Source organism: Dasypus novemcinctus, chromosome 5 (genome assembly GCF_030445035.2).
Source record: "Dasypus novemcinctus isolate mDasNov1 chromosome 5, mDasNov1.1.hap2, whole genome shotgun sequence".
NCBI classification, from domain to species: domain Eukaryota; kingdom Metazoa; phylum Chordata; class Mammalia; order Cingulata; family Dasypodidae; genus Dasypus; species Dasypus novemcinctus.
The window spans coordinates 21,251,503-21,270,837 of record NC_080677.1 but is presented as its reverse complement, the minus strand read 5'-3'; the positions used below and the strand labels follow the sequence as shown (position 1 = coordinate 21,270,837).

At 42.5% G+C, this 19,335-nt stretch overlaps 2 protein-coding genes across 2 annotated transcripts in view; one reads left to right on the top strand and one right to left on the bottom strand.

Annotated features, from left to right (window-relative positions):
• Positions 1–182: 182 nt before the first annotated feature.
• Positions 183–13,223, bottom strand: SFRP4 (secreted frizzled related protein 4). Its single transcript, XM_004454251.5, has 6 exons — positions 9,466–13,223; positions 8,275–8,355; positions 8,113–8,178; positions 5,787–5,985; positions 2,750–2,813; positions 183–696 (listed from the first exon to the last, which is right to left on the bottom strand). The coding sequence occupies exons 1-6, from the start codon at positions 9,908–9,910 to the stop codon at positions 511–513; spliced, it is 1,041 nt and encodes a 346-aa protein (XP_004454308.2). The 5' UTR covers positions 9,911–13,223; the 3' UTR covers positions 183–510.
• A 14-nt stretch (positions 13,224–13,237) lies between these two features.
• EPDR1 (ependymin related 1) overlaps positions 13,238–19,335 on the top strand; it is a 47,698-nt gene continuing 41,600 nt past the window's right edge. Inside the window, exon 1 of the mRNA XM_004454250.5 lies at positions 13,238–13,905. Within this exon, the coding sequence (XP_004454307.2) occupies positions 13,253–13,905 (653 nt within the window). The 5' untranslated portion in view covers positions 13,238–13,252. The remainder of the gene's footprint in view (positions 13,906–19,335) is intronic.

Here is a 19,335-nt window from a genome sequence, read left to right as displayed (position 1 = left end):
ATTTTTCAGAGATCCTCTTTCATAACAAATACTTTTCTGCATGATGTAATCACATGAAGATCTTTTAAAATTCCATTCCTCTTGCTTTCTTCCTTATATTTTAAATGACAATTTAAGATATCACTAACATTTTAGTAACAGAAGTCGGCCTGAAATAAAAATATACTGTGAAAAATTAGATGTTCTGTTTAAAATATGGCATTTATTTCACAATGCACATATTAGGTCAATTTGTAACCAAAAAAGAAAGCATATTTTCTCCACATCGAGATCCCACAGAGTATGCACACGTTGCCATAAGCTTTTTCAACCAGCTTTTATACATCTCCCACACCAAAGTGCAAGCCTACCACTATGGTTTGTGGTGACTACAAAAAAAAAAAAAGAAGCATGTCATTAAAGAAAAATGCAAAGAGTATTACAGTGAGTTTTTAAGGCAAGGGTGTGTAGCCTTACACAGGCTGTGCTAGGCAATGTCTGGGCTCCTCTCCTTTCTGGGAAGCCATCAGCTCACACTGTTTTCCGGTTTGGTCTCTTTTGGGCACTCCTAGCTTTGATGTTCTTCTTGGGGCTGGCTGATTTGGGAGCAGGTGGCTTTGCCTTTGGTTTCGGTGGATTACTGCGGCTGCTACGCCCAGCCGTTTGCTTCTTGTCCTGAATCGTTCTCCGTTGTTCCTGCAGCCTCTCTTCCCACTGCTAGGAGACAGTTGGCAACATCTGAGTGTCAAATGCTTCTTACCCCTTTCATGCTGCTAAACTAATATCAGAATCAAATGAAACATAGCATTTATTTCACAATATATTATCTCACTGTACTGTATTAATCAGGACAAAGCTATAATAATGGCTACACGGTATTGAGTAGATATGTGCCAGGCAATGTGGCAAGTGCTCAATATAGATGAACTCTTCATATGCATATTCATTTCACTGACCCTCACAACAACCCTTCTGGGTAGGTACCATTGCCACGAATAGGAAATCAGCACAGGAAGGTTATCCGCAGAAGGTCACACAGCTGGTAAATGTCAGAGCTGGGATTCAAATCCTCCCCATCTTATTCTACAGCCTAAGACCCTAACCCATGCACTGTTGTCCATTAGTCCTATAATGCAATATGCCCTAAATGGAAAATCTTTTAAAACTGCTTAACCTTTTAAACTAAAGTTGAAAGCAGCAATTTATCCAACCTTATGGGGAAATCAGTTCATCCACACTTACAGATTCACCTAATTCTCCTACCTCCAAAGGAAGACAGATGTGCCACCTACATGGAATAATCCACCTAACTGTTAGCTACCCAGAACCATTGGGAAATCAGTCATTCTGGATAAAGTTTCCTTGAGAGTATAAAGACTTACTCTTTAAATAGCTTTATGTAAGAAAAATTTTAAAAGCCCACTTGAATAGATAATTGTATTATTATTATTATTATAATAACATGCATGGTCCTGTTTTATTAAAATATATTTCATTCAGCAAAAAAAACTGGAGCACTATCATAGGCTGGCTATTGTTCTAGACACTGAGAATATAATCAAATGAAAAATATTGTTCCTGACCTCATAAGGGCACAATTCTAGTCTCTTCTAAAATAATAAATGCATTCCTGTACATTGCCTTGAAATGGTGATGCTCCAGATTCTCACTGAAATATATTGGCATATTTGCTGTAAAGTGAATGTCTCAAATGGCTACGATAGTGCAAAGCTTTCTTTCCTCTCAGCAATCTCAGGCTCTTGTGGGCAACTTGCCTTCTACATTAATACTGCTAATCTACTGTAGTCTTGGAATGCGGATAACCAGTTTTGCTAGAAGTTTCTGTTGAGTGAACATGAGTTTTCAAGCACAAGGTTTTGGCTCAGATTTCCCACAGTAGTGTTTGGTTCTGTTAATTAGCAATACACTGTGTAGGTGAGGCTGTTCTGAAACTACATTCTCCGTAAGTCGGTTGTTAATATAGCTCTCTTTCCTGCCCAATAATTTTTACTGGTGTAAACCAGGAGAGCACAGGCAGTAGTAGTTAAACATAAATGTATAAAAGTATTCATATAAAGTATAAAAAATACCTTTTGTGAACTTGAAAATATAAATTCCCCTGAATATCTCTAAATATATTTTCTGGAGTGAAAATACTTTAAAAATTTTAGTCCCATGACTTGATTCCTATAACTCTGGTATGATTTCACATCTCTGGGCAAAGATTATTCAAATTATAATTCCTCTAACTGAGTCATCTATATTTCTATGATGTTACTGCTAAAATCCTGAATTTGGTCACAAAGCATTACTTTTTGCATATAATTTATTTTGAAGAAGGTCTTAAAACTATTTTAAACACAGGAAAAGTTTGCTATTTTTGTTATGGTGTGAGTTTTAGAACTGGGTATTCACACCCCTGAAATCCCAGCCAGTATGAATGTAGCTCAAGTATCTGACTCTGATATAACAATGAAATGTCATATAATAATGAACCCAAAAACACATTTAATCTGGAAATATAGAGAAGATCAGTATTGACTCAACTTCAGTCATATGAAGTTGAATGATAAGAGTTGTGATACAAATATACAAATTCCAAATGAGAAAAGCTATACTGTTTTTGATTACCCATTTTGTAGTGCAATACCAATGTGAATGCTGGCTCCTCTGAGAGCTTGAAGGGGAGGGAATATGAAGAATCCCCAAATTCTACAGTTTCTCTGCTTGTACTTAAATCCATATTCTTAGTGCTGCTGATTATACTTACTAAAGATCTTTTACTAAGTTGATCTCTCCATTTTTCAACTAAGCAATTTTCAAGAAGCATCATCCTGAAAATAAAGTAATTAGTTTCAATAAGCAGATTCTGATGACGAAAGTAGAAAGTTTAAAAATAAAGAAAACTATTTTTACAACTTTTTCAATAAAGCTGAATTTCACAATCCAGTAATCACCATCTATATTTTATCTTTAAAAATAATAATAATAAAATAAAATAGGGAAGTGAACTCAGCCCAGTGGTTAGGGCATCCACCTACCACGTGGGAGGTCCACGGTTCAAACCCCGGGCCTCCTTGACGCATGTGGAGCTGGCCCATGCACAGTGCTGATGCGCACAAGGAGCGCCCTGCCACGCAGGGGTGTCCCCCGCATAGGGAAGCCCCACGCACAAGGAGTGCGCCCCATAAGGAGAGCCGCCCAGCGCGAAAGAAAGTGCAGTCTGCCCAGAAAAGGCTCCGCACACACGGAGAGCTGACACAACAAGATGATGCAACAAAAAGAAACAAAGATTCCCGTGCTGCTGGAAACAACAGAAGCAGACAAAGAAGACGCAGCAAATAGACACAGAGAACAGACAACCGGGGCAGGGCAGGGCGGTGGGGGGGAGGGGGAGAGAAATAAATAAAATAAATCTTAAAAAAAAAAAATCTTCTATATTTTGATGGTATTTTCTTTCATTCTTCCTTGTACCTATATATATATTTTAATACCTACTGTATAGTTAGATCATATTGTACATTTTTTATCATTATATTATATGCATCTATGGATATAAGTAAAACTATTCAAAAATATGTTTAATAATCATATGTTATTATTACCAGTGTTGTATTCAATATCCTTGTATAGATACTAGTGTGCACTGCCTTATTATTTCCTTGGGACAGATTTCTGAAAGTATAATTACTGGGATAAAGAGTATTTTGTTGTTGTTTTGTTTTTTCAGATTTTTAACACGTAGTGCCAAATTGTCTGCAAAATTGTTGAATTTCGTCCAATTCAGTAACATTAGGAATTAGGTAAAACTGCAATCTTCTTTTTATTTGAATTTGAGTAAGAAGGGTATACATATTTTTTGATGTTTACTTACTATTTGTATTTCTTCTTCTGGAACTTGTCTGTTTAGATTGATAGGCAAATATTTCTATATTGTGGCCTTAATGTTTTGCACAAACTCCTCATAGAGTAAGATTATTATTCCTTTGCCATGTCTGTTGCAAGTGTTTTTCACAGTTTTTATTTACCTTTCTGTTTTGTTTGTCATCTTTATGTACACAATATTATGTGGTCAAATATATATATATATATTCATCTTTCCCTTGTAGTTCCTTACAATATTTCTACATAATGTACTTTGCCATTGAGATATAACATATTTACTCCATAATTTTGTCCTCTTTGATTATATTTTTAAAATGTTTATCTCTTTAATACTTTGAAAATTTATTTTACAGTCAATATGAAGTGAAAATATGCAGTTTTCCAAAAATAAAAAACTTCAATCATTTATTGTACAATATAAACATTTCTTATTGATTTGCAGTATCTTCATAATATACTAATAACTTTTTATATGCATTTGGAACTGTTGCAAAATTTTTTCTTCTGATTTATCTATGACTATTCTTGTACCGCATTTTTAACAATTGTGGCTTTATACAAGTTTTGCATGTCTCAGCGGAAAGATTTCCTTTCATCCTCTTATTTTCAAAATATCCTTTAAAAGCCCTTCCAGTTTATACTTCCAAATGATCATTAGTATAATTTGTGAAGACATTACTCCCAATTGCCCAAAAAAATTTTACTGGGACTTTGATCAGAATTGCATTACACCTACAAACTAAGTTGGGAAGAATGACATGAAATCTGCTATTGAATTTATTTATAATCCATTCATCTATTTAAATAGAATTTAATGACTAGCAGCCTGGTACATCTCCAGGCTGCATTTAGTACTGCAGGAGATACAAACACCATTAAGAGACCAGCCCAGAGGTAGTGATAGCTTCTTTAGATAAATATGATTCAAACAGAAGAATGTATCTAAAACCAAGAGCTTAAGATGGTATACACAGTATGAGGAAGCTACCCAAGTTTTGGCAGAATAAGAAATGGTCCAGGTGGAGTCAGATTCAAAATTCTTTTTTTCTTTTTTCATTTTAATCGTTAAGAAAATCTTGTGCCAATCCAGAAAAAACAGATAAACATTAATGGCAGAAAACCAATGGGGGGACTTGTTACATACAATAAGTAATACTGCTGAAGTTTATTGCAGCCAGTGAATGGAGTCCTGGAAGACGGACTGAAGAGTTTGACTTTTATCTTATAAGGAATGTACAGATGTATAAAAAAAGTTCCAAGGAAAAAGATGTGGAGAGACAAACACTCCCAGCTGGAGAGATGTGTATATGTGTGTGAGGGTGTATACATGTGCACAATGCACTATCAACCAAATAGTACAAACTAAGTGTCGACAAGGAATATATGGAACTGTAGCCACAGAGGGCCATCTTTACTAGACGTGTAAGGTATTTGAGTAAGGAGTCCTGTTAAAAAAGCAAAATTCAGTATTTGCCCTGCTAAGATTGATTTGGAAAGAATTATTTTGTGTTTTACTTATTTATTCAAAGTAATTTTCCTGTCTACATGTTTTTTAAATAATTGTTATTAGAGAGGTTGTAGTTTTACAGAAAAATCATTCAGAAAATAGCATTCATATACCCCCTCACACTTTTCCCCATTATTAATACTTTGCCTATAATTTTTGAAGTCACTGAATGCATAGTGAAGCTGATTTTTGACGTTTCTATTCATATACTCATAGTTCTATTTTTCTTAATTCTATGAGTAATTAATTGATCATACTTGGGGTATAGGATATAGGATACCCCAACGGAGGCATCTGTTAATGTGACTTCTTTCTCTCAACCATTACTGGTACCATATTTTTTTAAAACCACGAAGGCTGAATAGATTCATGTTTTCATAAAAAGTGTGCAGTGCCTCTGCCCCTTTGTGCCTACCTTGAGCGCCACTCGTAACACATGATGAGAACATCTTGATGGGGCAGAATGTGTGGACACTGGCAGGAAGAGTTCGTAATGAGCGGCACTTGAGTTCGAGGGATGGGTGAGGAGGCCTTGAAGATCTCTTTCACATCCACCACAGTCGTGACTTCATGACAGCCGCTCCTCTGCACGGCTTTTATTTTGGCATGGATCACTGCAATTTAAAAATTGATAGATGTGTTGTCAAAGCCTTTGGACGAAAACTTAGGGATGGTGTATTTACTTCAACTCCTGAGCCTCTCTGGAAGAATCACTCCTGTAATTATGGTCATGTCCCAACAGCCCCAGTGAAGGCAAAAAGCCCACACAATCATATCCTAAACATAAGGCCTCCCATCTTGCCCACACTGTTTTAAAACTTCTGAATCACACTGCAATATATCAAAGCAAATTGACAAGCATATTTTCGCCTGGGCTCTGCCTCTGGGTGGGTGACTACTCCTCACTGGGCTGCAGATCGAATTTAAACGGAGGATCCCATGGGTCCCTGTCATCCCTAACACTCTGTAATTCCACAATTGTTTTTTTTTTGTCAAAAATACATCAAGAAATTTAATTCCATAAAATATGAGACAGATTTCACAGAAGCCTATATTTATGTGTATGTACTGTACCTTGTTCATGATTTGAAATGAGAGAACTATTCTCAGTTTCAGAAGTCACCTAAAATTTATATGGCTCAACCACTTATGTTTGGATTTCCTCTTTTTACCAAAGAAAATATTAGACTCATAACATTTTCAAACAGGAAAGAGTCTTTGGGGATTACTGTGCTCAAGTCTTTAATTTCCCAGGCCAGCAAAGGCAGGCCAGGGTGAGCGGAGGGAGGGAGAATGTTGTCACAGATGGTTGTCCAGGTCACTGTTTATAATCACTTTTCTTTGTCCTCTTGCTATTATTACTCCTTTCCTTGGAGGTGAAATCAGCTTAATATGGGTCTGTCTTAAGTTGCAGCCTAGGAAGCTGGCCTTGAACAGAAAATGGTTTCATTGTCAAAGTAGTTCCAAGACAATGATACCCCAGAAAACAACATGAAAGTGAAACTGTGATTAGTAACTGAGGTTGGATCTTGGCAGATGATGGACTAAGTGATCAAAGACAATATCTACATAGAAGAGGTTTTTTAAAAACCTATAGGAAAAACAAGTGTATTTTTAATTTTGGTTGAATTATCCACATTAGCTGTAAATGGTTCTCCAATCTGACAGTGCCAATAAGAGGTTACTGTTTCAGATGTGCATACGGCAGTGATCTTCCCACTTTCATTTGTGATGTAGAATCTAAAGTTATTTATTGATTATTTGAAATATGGAAACTAAGCTAGCCCATAAAATGAACATTTTTCCCAAAACAGTTTTCTGTTACCTCCACAGGACGGATTTGAGATACAATGAAATATAAAAGAGTTCAAACAGATATTTTAAAAGAAGATATGTTTAACTAAACTTACTTTCAAATGATGATAGTAGAATTACATTTATTTAAAACATTTAAAATACCATGACTTATTCTCTGAAGAAAGTGCTAAAAGTTTCCTTCAAATAAGAGAGAAGAGGGCATTCAAACTTTGAAGCCATATGGTTTTATGAGGACCACGTTTCCCCACAATTTCTTTCAGATGTTAAATATTTATAGCTGTTTGTAAGTAAAAAGATACACAGGCAGGTTTTAATTCTCTGGGCCTCAGATAACCAAACGTATGTACCAGTCACCCAAATGGCCCTCACCCTCCTATGTGCAGCAGTGAAATCCTGGGAAGCAAGCATATGGGGTGCTCCACGCTGGCTGGGCAGTGCCTTCTCACCTAGACAAGGAGGGTCATGGCGCCAAACTTCTAATTTCATTCACAGCACTCTTCTACCCTGGGTAATTTACTCTGTTTTTACTAGATTTACTCAAAATAAAGAGAAGTTTGTACACTTGTTGCCATTGTGCCATCCAGAACCTACACAAATAACTAGAAAAGTCACCAACTATCTTCCTTACTTCACGATTAGCAACTGCTTTTAGCAAGGACAACGCGATTATAAGTCTGGATTTTTTTTTTTTAACAAAAAACAAGATTTATTTCGATGTAGGGAATAGCTCCACAAGCTATCTACAAAGTATAAAATGTTGCCATTGAAATATAATTCTTTTTATTAGGCTTTCTTTATTGCACCTATGTAGCGATTAAATTGCAAGGCCTGAAAGGTCTAAAACGTTAGTGATGTCGACCATCTGTATGGCCCAACTTAGTGCCTAAAGTCTCAAAAATGACTGGCTTCATCAAATGACTTACCATAGCTGTAGTTTTTATTCAGATATGTCGCCAGAGTGGGCTTCACTTTTTTGCACTTGCACCGGTCTAAAGAAGACAAAGTAAAGGCAAACAATTGGAAAAGGGTACAGAAATCACCTTGGGGGAGGAAGGAGAGCTAGATGTGAGGAATTAAGAACTCACCGGGGCTTAGGCGTTTACAGTCAATGTCAAGAGGCCTTTCCTGCACCATCATGTCTGGAGTTATGTCTATCCACTTAACATCTGAAATACACGAGGGCCACGTGGGCGTGGTCAGTGGTTTGACCTGCTCACCCAACTGGAAAAAAATCATCTGAAGACATCAACTAACAATATCACACGAAAAATGATAATAAATAGCAACTACATCACGTGATTGTCGACTACCTCTTTCACATATGTACCCGGGGGTTTAGAAACAGACACTTTGGGTGTAGACTCTGCCTACCCAGCACAAACCCATGTGAATGAAGGCACATCCATTCATCCTGGCTGATACAGACAGCCACACTGTGTAATTCCAGTCACCCTTTCTCCAAATCCCTTTTTAATGATTTCCCCAAGTTGGCAGTTTACACTAATCAAAATAACCAATATATTTCCAAATCCCCATCTGAGTCAGGGAAGGTCTCGATAAAAGAAAGCAAAAAAATATTCTTAGGTTTCATTTTGAGCAGTGGATTTAAATCTGCTCCTCCTTCCAAGACAAGCAGGAAAATTACCAAAGAGAAAAGAAGGGAGTGGAAGCTGAGATCAAGTTAACGATGTTGCCACAGATCGTCATTGCCACGCCTAGTGGATGACCATAAAGCAGACATTGCAATGTTCTAGGGCGACTAAATTTACACATCCGCTCTGGCAGGGAGTGATGACTGTCACTGCTTTTTCAGAAAGAACTTTCAAGAAATAGCACTACATGGAGAGAGTATTAGCACCTGCCCAACTGGAGTATTTCAAGGAACAAGCGAGCTAATACACGTAAAATGCTTAACACGGAATCAGACACATATTAAGCGCCGTATGCGTGTTTGCTGCTGCTGCTCTTATTTCCGTTATTGCTACAAATGGAAATATCCCCAACGTCTCCCTTTGTAAGCAAAACCTTTTCTTTTTTACTTATTCTTTCTTTCGGGGACAACGTGCTGGTCCTCAGGTCCCGAAAATCCTTTGGGGGAAACCACACACTTCCAGAAACAAAGTCTTCTCCCACCCCCTCCCATCTCCTCCAACCCCTGCAAGCAGGACAGGGTCTGACCATCGGGGGGCAGCTGTAGGTGTGGCCGCCTGGTTCTCAGGAGGCCTCCACAGCCCCGGGTGCCTCCTGGGTCCCTTCCTCCCCTCCCCAGGCCTCACCCTCGGGGAGGTCAGTGACGATGGCCTCCGGTGAGATGCATACGCCGCGGTCGTAGACAGGCAGCTCGTCGCAGGCCAGGTTCTCGGGCCAGCTGTGGTTGTACCTCTTCATGAGCGGCTCGCAGTCGTCGCGCGCGCGCTGGCACACCGACTTGCAGGGCTTGATGGGGTCGTGCAGGAACTCCAGGGTGCAGATGGGCGCGTACATGGCGCAGAGGAAGAAGCTCAGCACGGAGCTGCAGTTCACGTCCACCAGCTCCTCGTACTGCTCGATGGCCAAGATAGCATTCTCCTGCGTGCTGTGGTGCAGGTGGTTGGGCATCCGCGTTATGTTCCAGGGCATGTGCCGACACATGGGAATGCGCACCGCCTCGCACGGCGCGCCGCGCACGCCCAGCGCCAGGCGCAGCCACAGACAAAACGCCGCCAGGAGGGAGAGGAACATGGCACTGCCTACCCGCGCTGCGACCCCGGCAGGCAGAAACGGCTTTTTTCCCCGCCTCCCTAGTCTTTGGGTCTCGCTTCTCCGAAGTGGAAGCCCTTCGGGCACAGAAGGGGTGCCCTTTCCAAACTTCTGCAGGTAGCAATGCAGCGCCCCAGGGTCCGGCCGTGGATATCCGCCGTGCGGAGCACGGAGCAGGAGCAGCGCCAACCTTCAGCCTGCAGAGCGCGAACCCGCCCGGGCGGCTCCGGTCTCGAACCCCGGAGCACGAGGCGCAGCCGGCCACGGCCATTGCGAGACCCTATTTATCCCGACACCTCCCCTGACGTGGGCTCGGAACGCTCCCTTGGCAGCTGCAGGCGCGGCGCGGGCTCCCCCTCGGCTGCTCCACCCCCAACCCTCTTTGCAGAAGTGGTTACATCATCTCCTCCCGGCCGCAGCCCAGGGCTGGAATCTTGCATTCCCCCAAAGTCCCTCCTTTTTAGTCTGGCCAGTCCTTTTACTCGGACCAAGAAAAAGAGCTCCTGGCAATTGTTTTGGACGCCGGATCCAAGAGGGCGCAAGAGAGGATTTCAAGGGAGAGGAAGACGCTCTTTTGAGTTAAAGTTGAACTTTGCGCCTTTCTATCTTGTAGGTTCCCCAAGTGTAAAGTTGGAAGAAAATGAAAACTTCTGCTGCCCTTTATGACGCATGTTTGCTTTCTCCAGCAGGGGGCATGAGTAACACCGAGTAGTGAGAATCTTGTGTGGGATCCGGGGAGAGTGCAGCAAACTTTGGCCAGGATGGACACGTTATATAACTCACCCCCATCCCCGCCCCAAGATGTGTGGTGTTTGTTTTTGTTGTTATTGTGGGTAGCTTGTAGTTAGTTGTGGCTCATGTTCTTCCAGAATGGCACTTGGTTCGTACCTGCTCCAGGAATTGAACAGAACTCTCTGAAGGCAAAATAGCATCTTCTAGTTTGAAAAATGTTTCCATCTACCAGCATTTCCCCTTCTTCTAACTCCTTAATCCTTTCTCCAATATGAATGGAACCCAGAAGGATAAAAAAAAAATTGGGAAGCATAATCTGAGAGATCTTTTTTGTCCATCATGTCAAGAGAGTTGCAATCCAGCAGACTAAAATCTTGATTTTTGATGTGCATGGAGACTGTTATTTGAATTGAGTAAGAAGATGTGTACCATGGAAAGCAAGTATGTATGTTTGTTTTCTCTTTTATCTTATTTTTATTGAGAAGAAGTAGTAAAACCAATTGCTGGCTCAGCTCTACCCAGAAAAGGGAGGCTTTATTGTTACAAGTGAACATCAATCTTCATGCAGTAAGATTTCAGATATATATTTTCCTAGGGCATTGGCAATATGGAGGAATGTTTTCTGAATGCTAATCTTTTAAAATCATGGCTTCATTGGAAATCTGGCAGGCAGATTTATCTCTCCAAACTTAGACCCACAGAAATTAGTGTTGACCCTGACTAGGACTGTGGGTTGAGATAGCCCAAGAAACAAACAGAAGCAGCTGGCATTTATTGAGTATTTACAAAGGGCTTGGCAAGATGCTAAATACTTTAAATGCATTATCTTATTTTTTTAGGGAACACGGGTTAAGCATGGTGTTACTGGGAATGAAAAAGAGAAATGAGACATACATTTCAGGATTCATCTAAGGATGCAAGTCCCATTTAGGGAAAGCCCGGGGCAACGAGCCATCCCAACAGGAGCGATATTCCAGTTTTCTATAGAACCGATCTCAAGTTCCAAAGATGCCAAACCAGGCAAGTGCAATATCAAACAAGAGGGTAGCCCAGATGACATTTCAAGTCTTTTCCAGCAGTAAAATCCAATGAATCTAAACCCGTCACTTAGTAACAGATTGTCAGCCTGAGTTCCTACAAGGGGAGAAAATACTGTTTGGGGAAAGTAGAAATACCCACCCCTTTCCTAGGAGTTTGTTGTGGAGGGCAAACGTGCACAGAGGGCTCAAATGTTTGCAGCCTGTTTGGACTTGTTGCTTTAGTTTAACTGTCCAAGTACCAAGTCACAACTCGTGTGCTGCCCTGATCTTCTCTGAATGCATGTCCTTTAAGAAAGGGTGGAGAGAAGTTAAAAAGCCCTTCTTCATAAAGTTCTTTTCTCACCCATTACGCCCACTGGTAGACTGTACCCAGTGTTCCCGTGGCGGGTGGGGGAACACCAGGAAGGGATTAATTAGGAGGCTATCAACTGGTCTCCCTTCCTCATGAAGCCTATCCATTACCCCAAACCAAAGTTTGTATAACTGAGGAAGTTCCCAGGTCAATGGCTTCTTTCTGGCCACTCTCAGTCTCCTCAAGTGCCTGCTTCTCTGTCCATCCCTTAAATGTCTGGAATTCTCTTGGGCTTCATCCTCAGCCCTCTTCTTACTCTCCACATTCACCCTATTCCAGGGCTTTCCAACCTTGGCACTATTGACATTCAGGACTGGGTAATTCTTCGCTGTGGGGACCATCCTGTACATTGTAGGAAGTGTGGCAGCATCCCTGGCCTCTGCTCACTAAATGCCTTCCCTCCCCGCCAGTATCTCCAGATATTGCCAAAAGTCCCCTGGGGTGCAAAATCACCTCTGGTGGAAAACAATTGCTCCACTGTGATAGTTTGGCTCCATTTACCACCCATACCTTCCAAATACAGATCTCCAGTCCACATTTCTTTCCTGGTTTCTGGACATGAATATCCCATGTCCTGAATATCCCAGTCATCTCAAACTCAACCAATCCTAAACTGAATTTATCTTCTTTCCTCACTTAGGACTGAACTCCCAGTGTCCCAAAACAGAAACCTCCCTTTCTCCCTCTGAGTCAAAATCCTTGTCAATTTGGAAAGCAGGCGTCATTTTTAAGAAGTTGCCTTATTAATTCTTTATTCAGTATTCTAGATCTTAACATTGCACATGCACAAACCCAAGTAAATTTGTTCTTGAAGATGCTAACCTCAAACCAACATCACCAAGCCTCCAGGAGAGGGGAGCAGTTTGTCGGCTTTCAGGCAAGGTCTCTGAGCATTAGATCCAAGGGCAAGGGTGAATTCCTGGTCCCCTAGACTCTATCCTGGGATTGGTGGCTGGGCTGGGAATAGCCATAATGAATAGCTGATACTCATTTTTCAGGAGGGGCGCCTTCTTTCCACTTGAAGTTTGGAGGCAGGAGATTGCAATATTAAGAAGTGGAAAGGTCAGAGCAAGTGCAGCAATATTGCTTTCCTGACCTTGACTTTGAAATTGGCCTCCGATGTGAGATTACCTCCTGAACACAGCAGTTCTCTGAGAAACAGGTCCCTCTCAGCACACGCTCCCCGCCTTCCCCTGGAAAATGCGTTTGCCCTTCCGGATGCAAGTGGCACTACTGCCACTGCATTTCCTGTTGGCAGCAGAGAGCAAGGGAAAACAAGCTGCTGAGGCAGCGGCCAAGGCAGTAACAGCTCCTGCGCGATTCGCTGGAGGCTTCCCAGGCCGCTGGTCCGGGCTCCCTGCCTTCGTGTGCCCTGATCTCCACAGCAGCAGAGGCCGCCGCGGGGACAGGAAACAACTTTCTTCAGACCACAGTCCCGCGACCGGAGAGCCCCCGCGCCGCCGCCCACGCCGGCCCACGCTGCGCCCACGCGCCTCGGCGCCCCCTCGGGCTCCGGCTCACTCCCAGGGTGCCTGGGCACGGGGGACAGCGATGCCAGCAGGAGCTTCCGTCCGCGTGGCCCGGGGGGCCCAGGCGGCCTGGCTGCTGGGCGGCCTCTGGGTGTGGGTGCTGGGCGGCCTCTGCGGCTTCTGCGGCCAGGGGCTGGCGGCGCCGCGGGCCGGGGGCGCCCCCGGGGCGTCGCGCCCGTGCCAGGCGCCGCAGCAGTGGGAGGGCCGCCAGGTTTTGTACCGAAAGAGCAGCGGGCTCAACAGCCGCGCCCTGCTCTCCTACGACGGGCTCAACCAGCGCGTGCGGGTGCTGGACGAGAGGAAGGCGCTCATCCCCTGCAAGAGGTACGCGGGGGCGCGCGGGGGGCAGCCGGGGTGGGCAGGCGAGGGCGCCGGGGGCCCGCGCTGAGTTCCAGCCCCTGCCCTCGCCGGTGTCACGGGACTTCGCAGCTGCCCCCTTCTCCCAAAGACTATCTTAGCAAAGCGGGTCGCACAGGGACAGCGCGGTGGGTCGGGGGCTGGGCAGGAGGGCTAGGCCCGCGGGGGGCGGCCTGCAGGCGTGCGCTCCTGAATTCCCAACCGAGCCGTGGCCCCTAAAGCCTCGGGCGGGCGGATCGCATTTTCGGGTGCCCCCAGGCCCGGGTTCGCCCAGTCACCCTACACTGCTGAGTCAGAGATGCGGTACCTGGAGCCCCCTTCAGCCCCGGGCGTGTCTTCTGTGTTATCTCCTCCCCCGCAGGAGCCTTCTGTAAGGGAGGTGCCCAGGATACGGTTTTTGGTTTTTGTTTTTTTTCCCTCAAGAATTACTTTTTTTAACTTACTTTTTAAAAGAATTTGACAGCTCTACAAAAAGTATGGGAAATCGTAAAAGTAAATAGATTGTCCCCAAACCCAATTTTTAAATTACAGCTATTAAAATTTTTGTCTACTCCCTTCAAGTTTGTATAAGAAAATTTCATCTCTTGTGATCTAAAAGCATGCGTTACCTGTAGTCTGTTTCACTTAGCATGGTCTCATTTTCCAGTTTAATGGTTCACCCCCTATTAATGGCAGTGAAAGGTGTGGCAGAGTGGGGAAAGGGGTGTCAGAAACATCCCTTGGAGTAGCTATGCTATAATTTTTTTACCGCTTGTCTGCTAATTCACCTCTACACACCTGTGTGTCAGAGGTCTCACTTCTTTCTGAGACCTCATCTTGCTTCTTGCCTCTTTAAGACCTGATTTCTATTTTGGGATCACCCCTTGTCTCCCTTCCAACACCCTCCTGTTGTGTTCCTCCAGGGTCATGCTGACTTCTGTTTATAGCATTTGCACCCTTAGGAGATGCAATAATATTGTCCATGGCCCAGGGCTCCAAGGGGCAGTGAGATCTGTGGCAAAAGAGCACCATTAAAGTTTCTAGAACAAAACGAATCTTGATAAATACCATTTCTTCTAAAGGCACTTGTCAGACTATTAGGCACGTTAAAGAAAGAATGGAAGTAGCAGAATGTTCAACCCAATATATTCAGGAGTGCAAGAGAAGGCATTATGAGATGCAGTCATCCATGCCCAGGAAGACGGCAGGAGCAGGCTGTGAAGATCTGCAAAGCCATGTAAGAAGAGAATGTTTTCAGCTGTGTCCTGAAGGAAAGAGTAGTAATAACAGTTACCAACATTTTCGTGCTGATCATACACTAGGCATGGTACTGAGGACTTTACTCATTATTTTTAGTTTGCTAAAGCAGATACCATAAAATGGGTTGGCTTTTGACAGTGGGAATTTTTCTCTTATAAACTTACATTTTTGAGGCTGAGAAAAATGTCCAAATCAAGGCATCATTAGGCTATGCTTTCTTCCCAAAGAACAGCTGCTGGTGATCCTGGACTCCTCTGCCACACGGCAAGGCAGTGTTTGCCAGTCTCTCCCTTCTCCTCTGGGTTACGTGGCTTTCAGCTGCTTGCTCAGGTGGCTTTCTCTTTTGCTCCCTGGATTCATCCCATTTATAAAGGACTCTAGAAAGAGGTTTGAGAACTACCCTTGGCCCTGCCTTAAGTGAATTCCTAAGCAAGAGGTTCTACTTACTATTGTAACAGGAATGGGTTGGTTTTAAGAACATGATTTTCTGGGGTACATATGTTTCCAAACTACCACAATCCATTTTCTGGATCCCAGAAGGACATATTCTTTCCATATGCAAAATACATTCATTCCATCACAATATCCTAAGTGCCTTAAATTATTTGTTACAATATTAATTATAAAGTCTCATAAACATTAGTTATAGGTGTAGTCTGTTCTGGGACACAATTCTCCTCTGGCTGAGGACCTGTGAAACCTAGAGAACAAATTATCTGCTTCCCATATACAATGGAGGGGAAGTCATAGGATAATATTCCCATTGCCATAGGGAGTAATTGGAAGGAAAATGGGGGTCATGTGTCCCAAACAATTCAAAATCCTAGGGCATGTTCCATTAGGTTTCAAGGTCTAAGATTCATCTATGGAACAATGGGGATTAATGGAGCAGCAGCCCCACCCTTTGCGTGTGCTTACGCAGCTGCCATGCTCTCCCCAAACACTGGGGTGAACGCTCCAACATCTATTAAGCCTCAGGGTGGTGGCTGGACTCTAGGCAATCTCCCAGGCATCTGTGAAAATTCAGGTGGTAACACTCTTTCTGAACAATGTATGCCCCAAGCTCTGGGGCATACTCACCTTTCCACACACATGGGTGAGTTCCCTCTCTTGGCCTGAGATGATCACTTTGGTCCAGAACTCAGCTTCCACAGTCCTACCCTTGAAGTGATTTTTCCTTCAGTCTGTCCCTTTTCTGTCTGTACCTTTTAGTTCAGGCTGCCAGTGGTTCTATTCATACAGATCTTACAAAACAACACAACAACAACAAAAACTTATTGGTTTTGCATGTAGTACACCCAGGTCCAAACCATCAGACTTTCCACAGATCCTTTCTGGATAACTATATTTCCAGTCTTGACTTGCTCTGAAATGGCTGACTGTTTCCATGTTCAGTTAATTCCTAAATGGAGCACCATTCTCTGGGACTTACTTTCCAGAAACTCAGAATTTTCCAAACCATCAATTTCTGGTTTCTTTGTGCAGAAGTTCAGTTCTCAGCTCATCCCTTTCCTCTCACATTTTGCTATGAACTGCAAGGAGAAACCAGGCAATCCTTTCTACATTTAGGTTGGAAACTTCCTCAGCTAATTATCCAAGCTCATCATTTTCAAATTCCGTCTTTCATCTTACATCAGAACTCAATTTTGCCAAGCTCTTTGCCATTAAAATAAGGGTCGGATTTCTTCCAATTTGCAGTGACACATTCATCATTTCTAAGGACTCATAGGAAGTATCTTTAGCGTCCATATTTCTACCAACAGTCTTTTCAAAGCAATCTAGGCCTTTTATTTTTTTAATCAAGTACCTTACAATTCTTTCTACCTCTACTCATTACCTAATTTATAAAGCCTTTTTAAAAAAAAAATATTTTTGGTATCTGCAATTGTACCACCCCACTCTCCTGGTACCAAAATCTGTTTTAATTTGCTAGGCTACTGAAAGCAGATATCGTAAAATAAGTTGGCTTTTACCAGTGGGAATTTATTAGCTTACAAGCTTATAGTTTCTATGCTGGAAAAAAAATGTCCAAATCAAGGCATCATCAGGCGATATTTTCTTCCCCAAAGATTGCTGCCTGTGATCTTGGAGTGCCTCTGTCAGGTAGCAAAGCACATGGCAGTGTCTGCTGGTCAACCTCTCTCTTTTGAGTTTCTGTTGCTTTTAGCTTCTTCCTTTGGTGGCTTTCTTTTTTTCTCTTTGTATTCATCTTGTTGATAAAGGACTCCAGCAAGAGGTTTAAGACCCACCTTAGGCCATGCTTTAGATGAAGTAACCTAATCAAAAGGTCCTACAAACAGTAGATTTACAGCCACAGGAATGGTTACCTTTAAGAACATGATTCTTCTGCATTTCAAACCGTCACACACATTATATGATTTAGCTTAAAGCTTATAACAACTTGACAGTGTAGATTTTATGTATTTCCATTTTATAGACAATCTGAGGTCTGTGGAGATTATTCAACTTATCAAGATCATACAACTGGGACTTGATGAAGCTGGGTGGATTTTGATACCTGTGATGGGCCCAGGCTCACCTTCATTCACCCACATGTTCATTTATTCATTTGCTCATTCAACAAGTATTTATTTAGATCAGGTTTTATGTTTACACAAAGTAGATCTGAGTTTTCAGGAAAGTCATAGTCACTTAAGTAAAAAATTCCCATATAATGAGATGAGGAGTAAGGTGGGGTGTGATGAGAGCACTTCAGATGGGCACCTTTCCTAGGCATTGGGAGAAGGTGAAACATGAGCATATCCCAAAGCATCTGTTTGAGCTGACCAGGAAAGGTGTAGAGGGAAGAGTGGTTTAGGCGGATGCAGGTATGTTTCAGACTTGGTAGGTGTACCATCCTGGAGTGTACAGAGCTGAGTATATTGTAGAACTGCAGGCTAGTAACTGTCAGGTCTGAAGGACAGACTATGAAGAGGTGAGTGGAAATCCACAGAAGTGTTTTTAAACAATGGAATACCATGATTGGATTATGTGAAAATGGAAACAAAAACACAATTTAGGAGTCTATGGTAGAAAAATGGGGAATAAGCAAATAGTGATAAGTGGGCACATTTGGGGAATTTTGAAGATGTTTAATTGAAAGACATGTAAATGATTAGATGGTGTTTGCCAGGGCTGCTGAGTAAGAGGAAAGAGTCAAGGAGCAAGTCCCCATTTTTAGCTGCCTACAGATGACATAGAGGGATGCTGCTTATTGGGATAGTGTTTGGCATTTTGGAAGCAGTTAAGGGCGGGTGGCTATTCTTATGTGCATTTATGTGAAGGTTTGTATAGTAGTGGTGTTGTGATGACTAGTCTTGTTGAAGATGGATAAGAATGTCCCAAAGCACACTTTCTCTCAGTGGCCGAGAGAAAGTTAAGGGCTCATCCTCCCCAGAATCCAGTTCCCTAATGTGGGTCTTTGGGTGTGTTGCTAACGCTTTCTTAGCCTCAGTTTTCTCATCTAGAAAATAGGAATACTAATAATGCCCAATTCATCTGATTGTTGAAGGGATTAAATGAATTCACACATATAAAGCACATAGTACACTGTCTGACACATACAAGATGCTTGGCACATGGCAGTGATTACCCTATCACCACCACATCACCATCATCTAGGTGAATTTACCATGGCCCACAGACTTGCTGCCAGGCCTGCAGACTCAGAAACTTGGTTCAACAGTACATAGTTTGGAGTGAGCAAACATAAATGTTAAACTATATATTTCAGTGAGTTGTATAGCTGGTATGAGGATCAGAATTTTTAGATCCACAAGACTAGGGCATTCTCTCTGCATAGGGAAAACTATATGAGGGAGCCAACTTATAATCAGAAAGTTAAGATGGAGCAAACAGTCGAGTAAGGGGATATGTGCAGTTCTAATTCATGGAACAAACTTCTCATGGTTACCTGATTGCCTGTTCTAGGCTAGGCCATGGCTCAACGTTGAGTTTTTCATCATGAAATCATAATTAGGTTAAGATAAAGTGTTGTGTTCGTGTTCACAATGGAGGTGCCTTGTAGGTGAGCCAAGTACCCCAACTCTGCTGGACAAGACTCTCTACTCTGAAGAGAGCTTTGGTGGATATTGCCCAAGTCTGAGCAACCCTTATTCTTTGATGGCTCCTTGATTGATTAATACAGCCTTGATTGAT

What these genes read in the sequence shown, in the direction of transcription:
- SFRP4 (XM_004454251.5), bottom strand. Translation starts at nt 9,910, where the DNA reads ATGTTCCTCTCCCTCCTGGCGGCGTTTTGTCTGTGGCTGCGCCTGGCG. An exon ending in CTGTAAACGCCTAAGCCCCG is followed by an intron (nt 8,179 to 8,274) that starts GTGAGTTCTTAA and finishes TGTCTTCTTTAG; the next exon opens with ACCGGTGCAAGTGCAAAAAA. An exon ending in AACTTAGTAAAAGATCTTTA is followed by an intron (nt 697 to 2,749) that starts GTAAGTATAATC and finishes ACTGTCTCCTAG; the next exon opens with CAGTGGGAAGAGAGGCTGCA.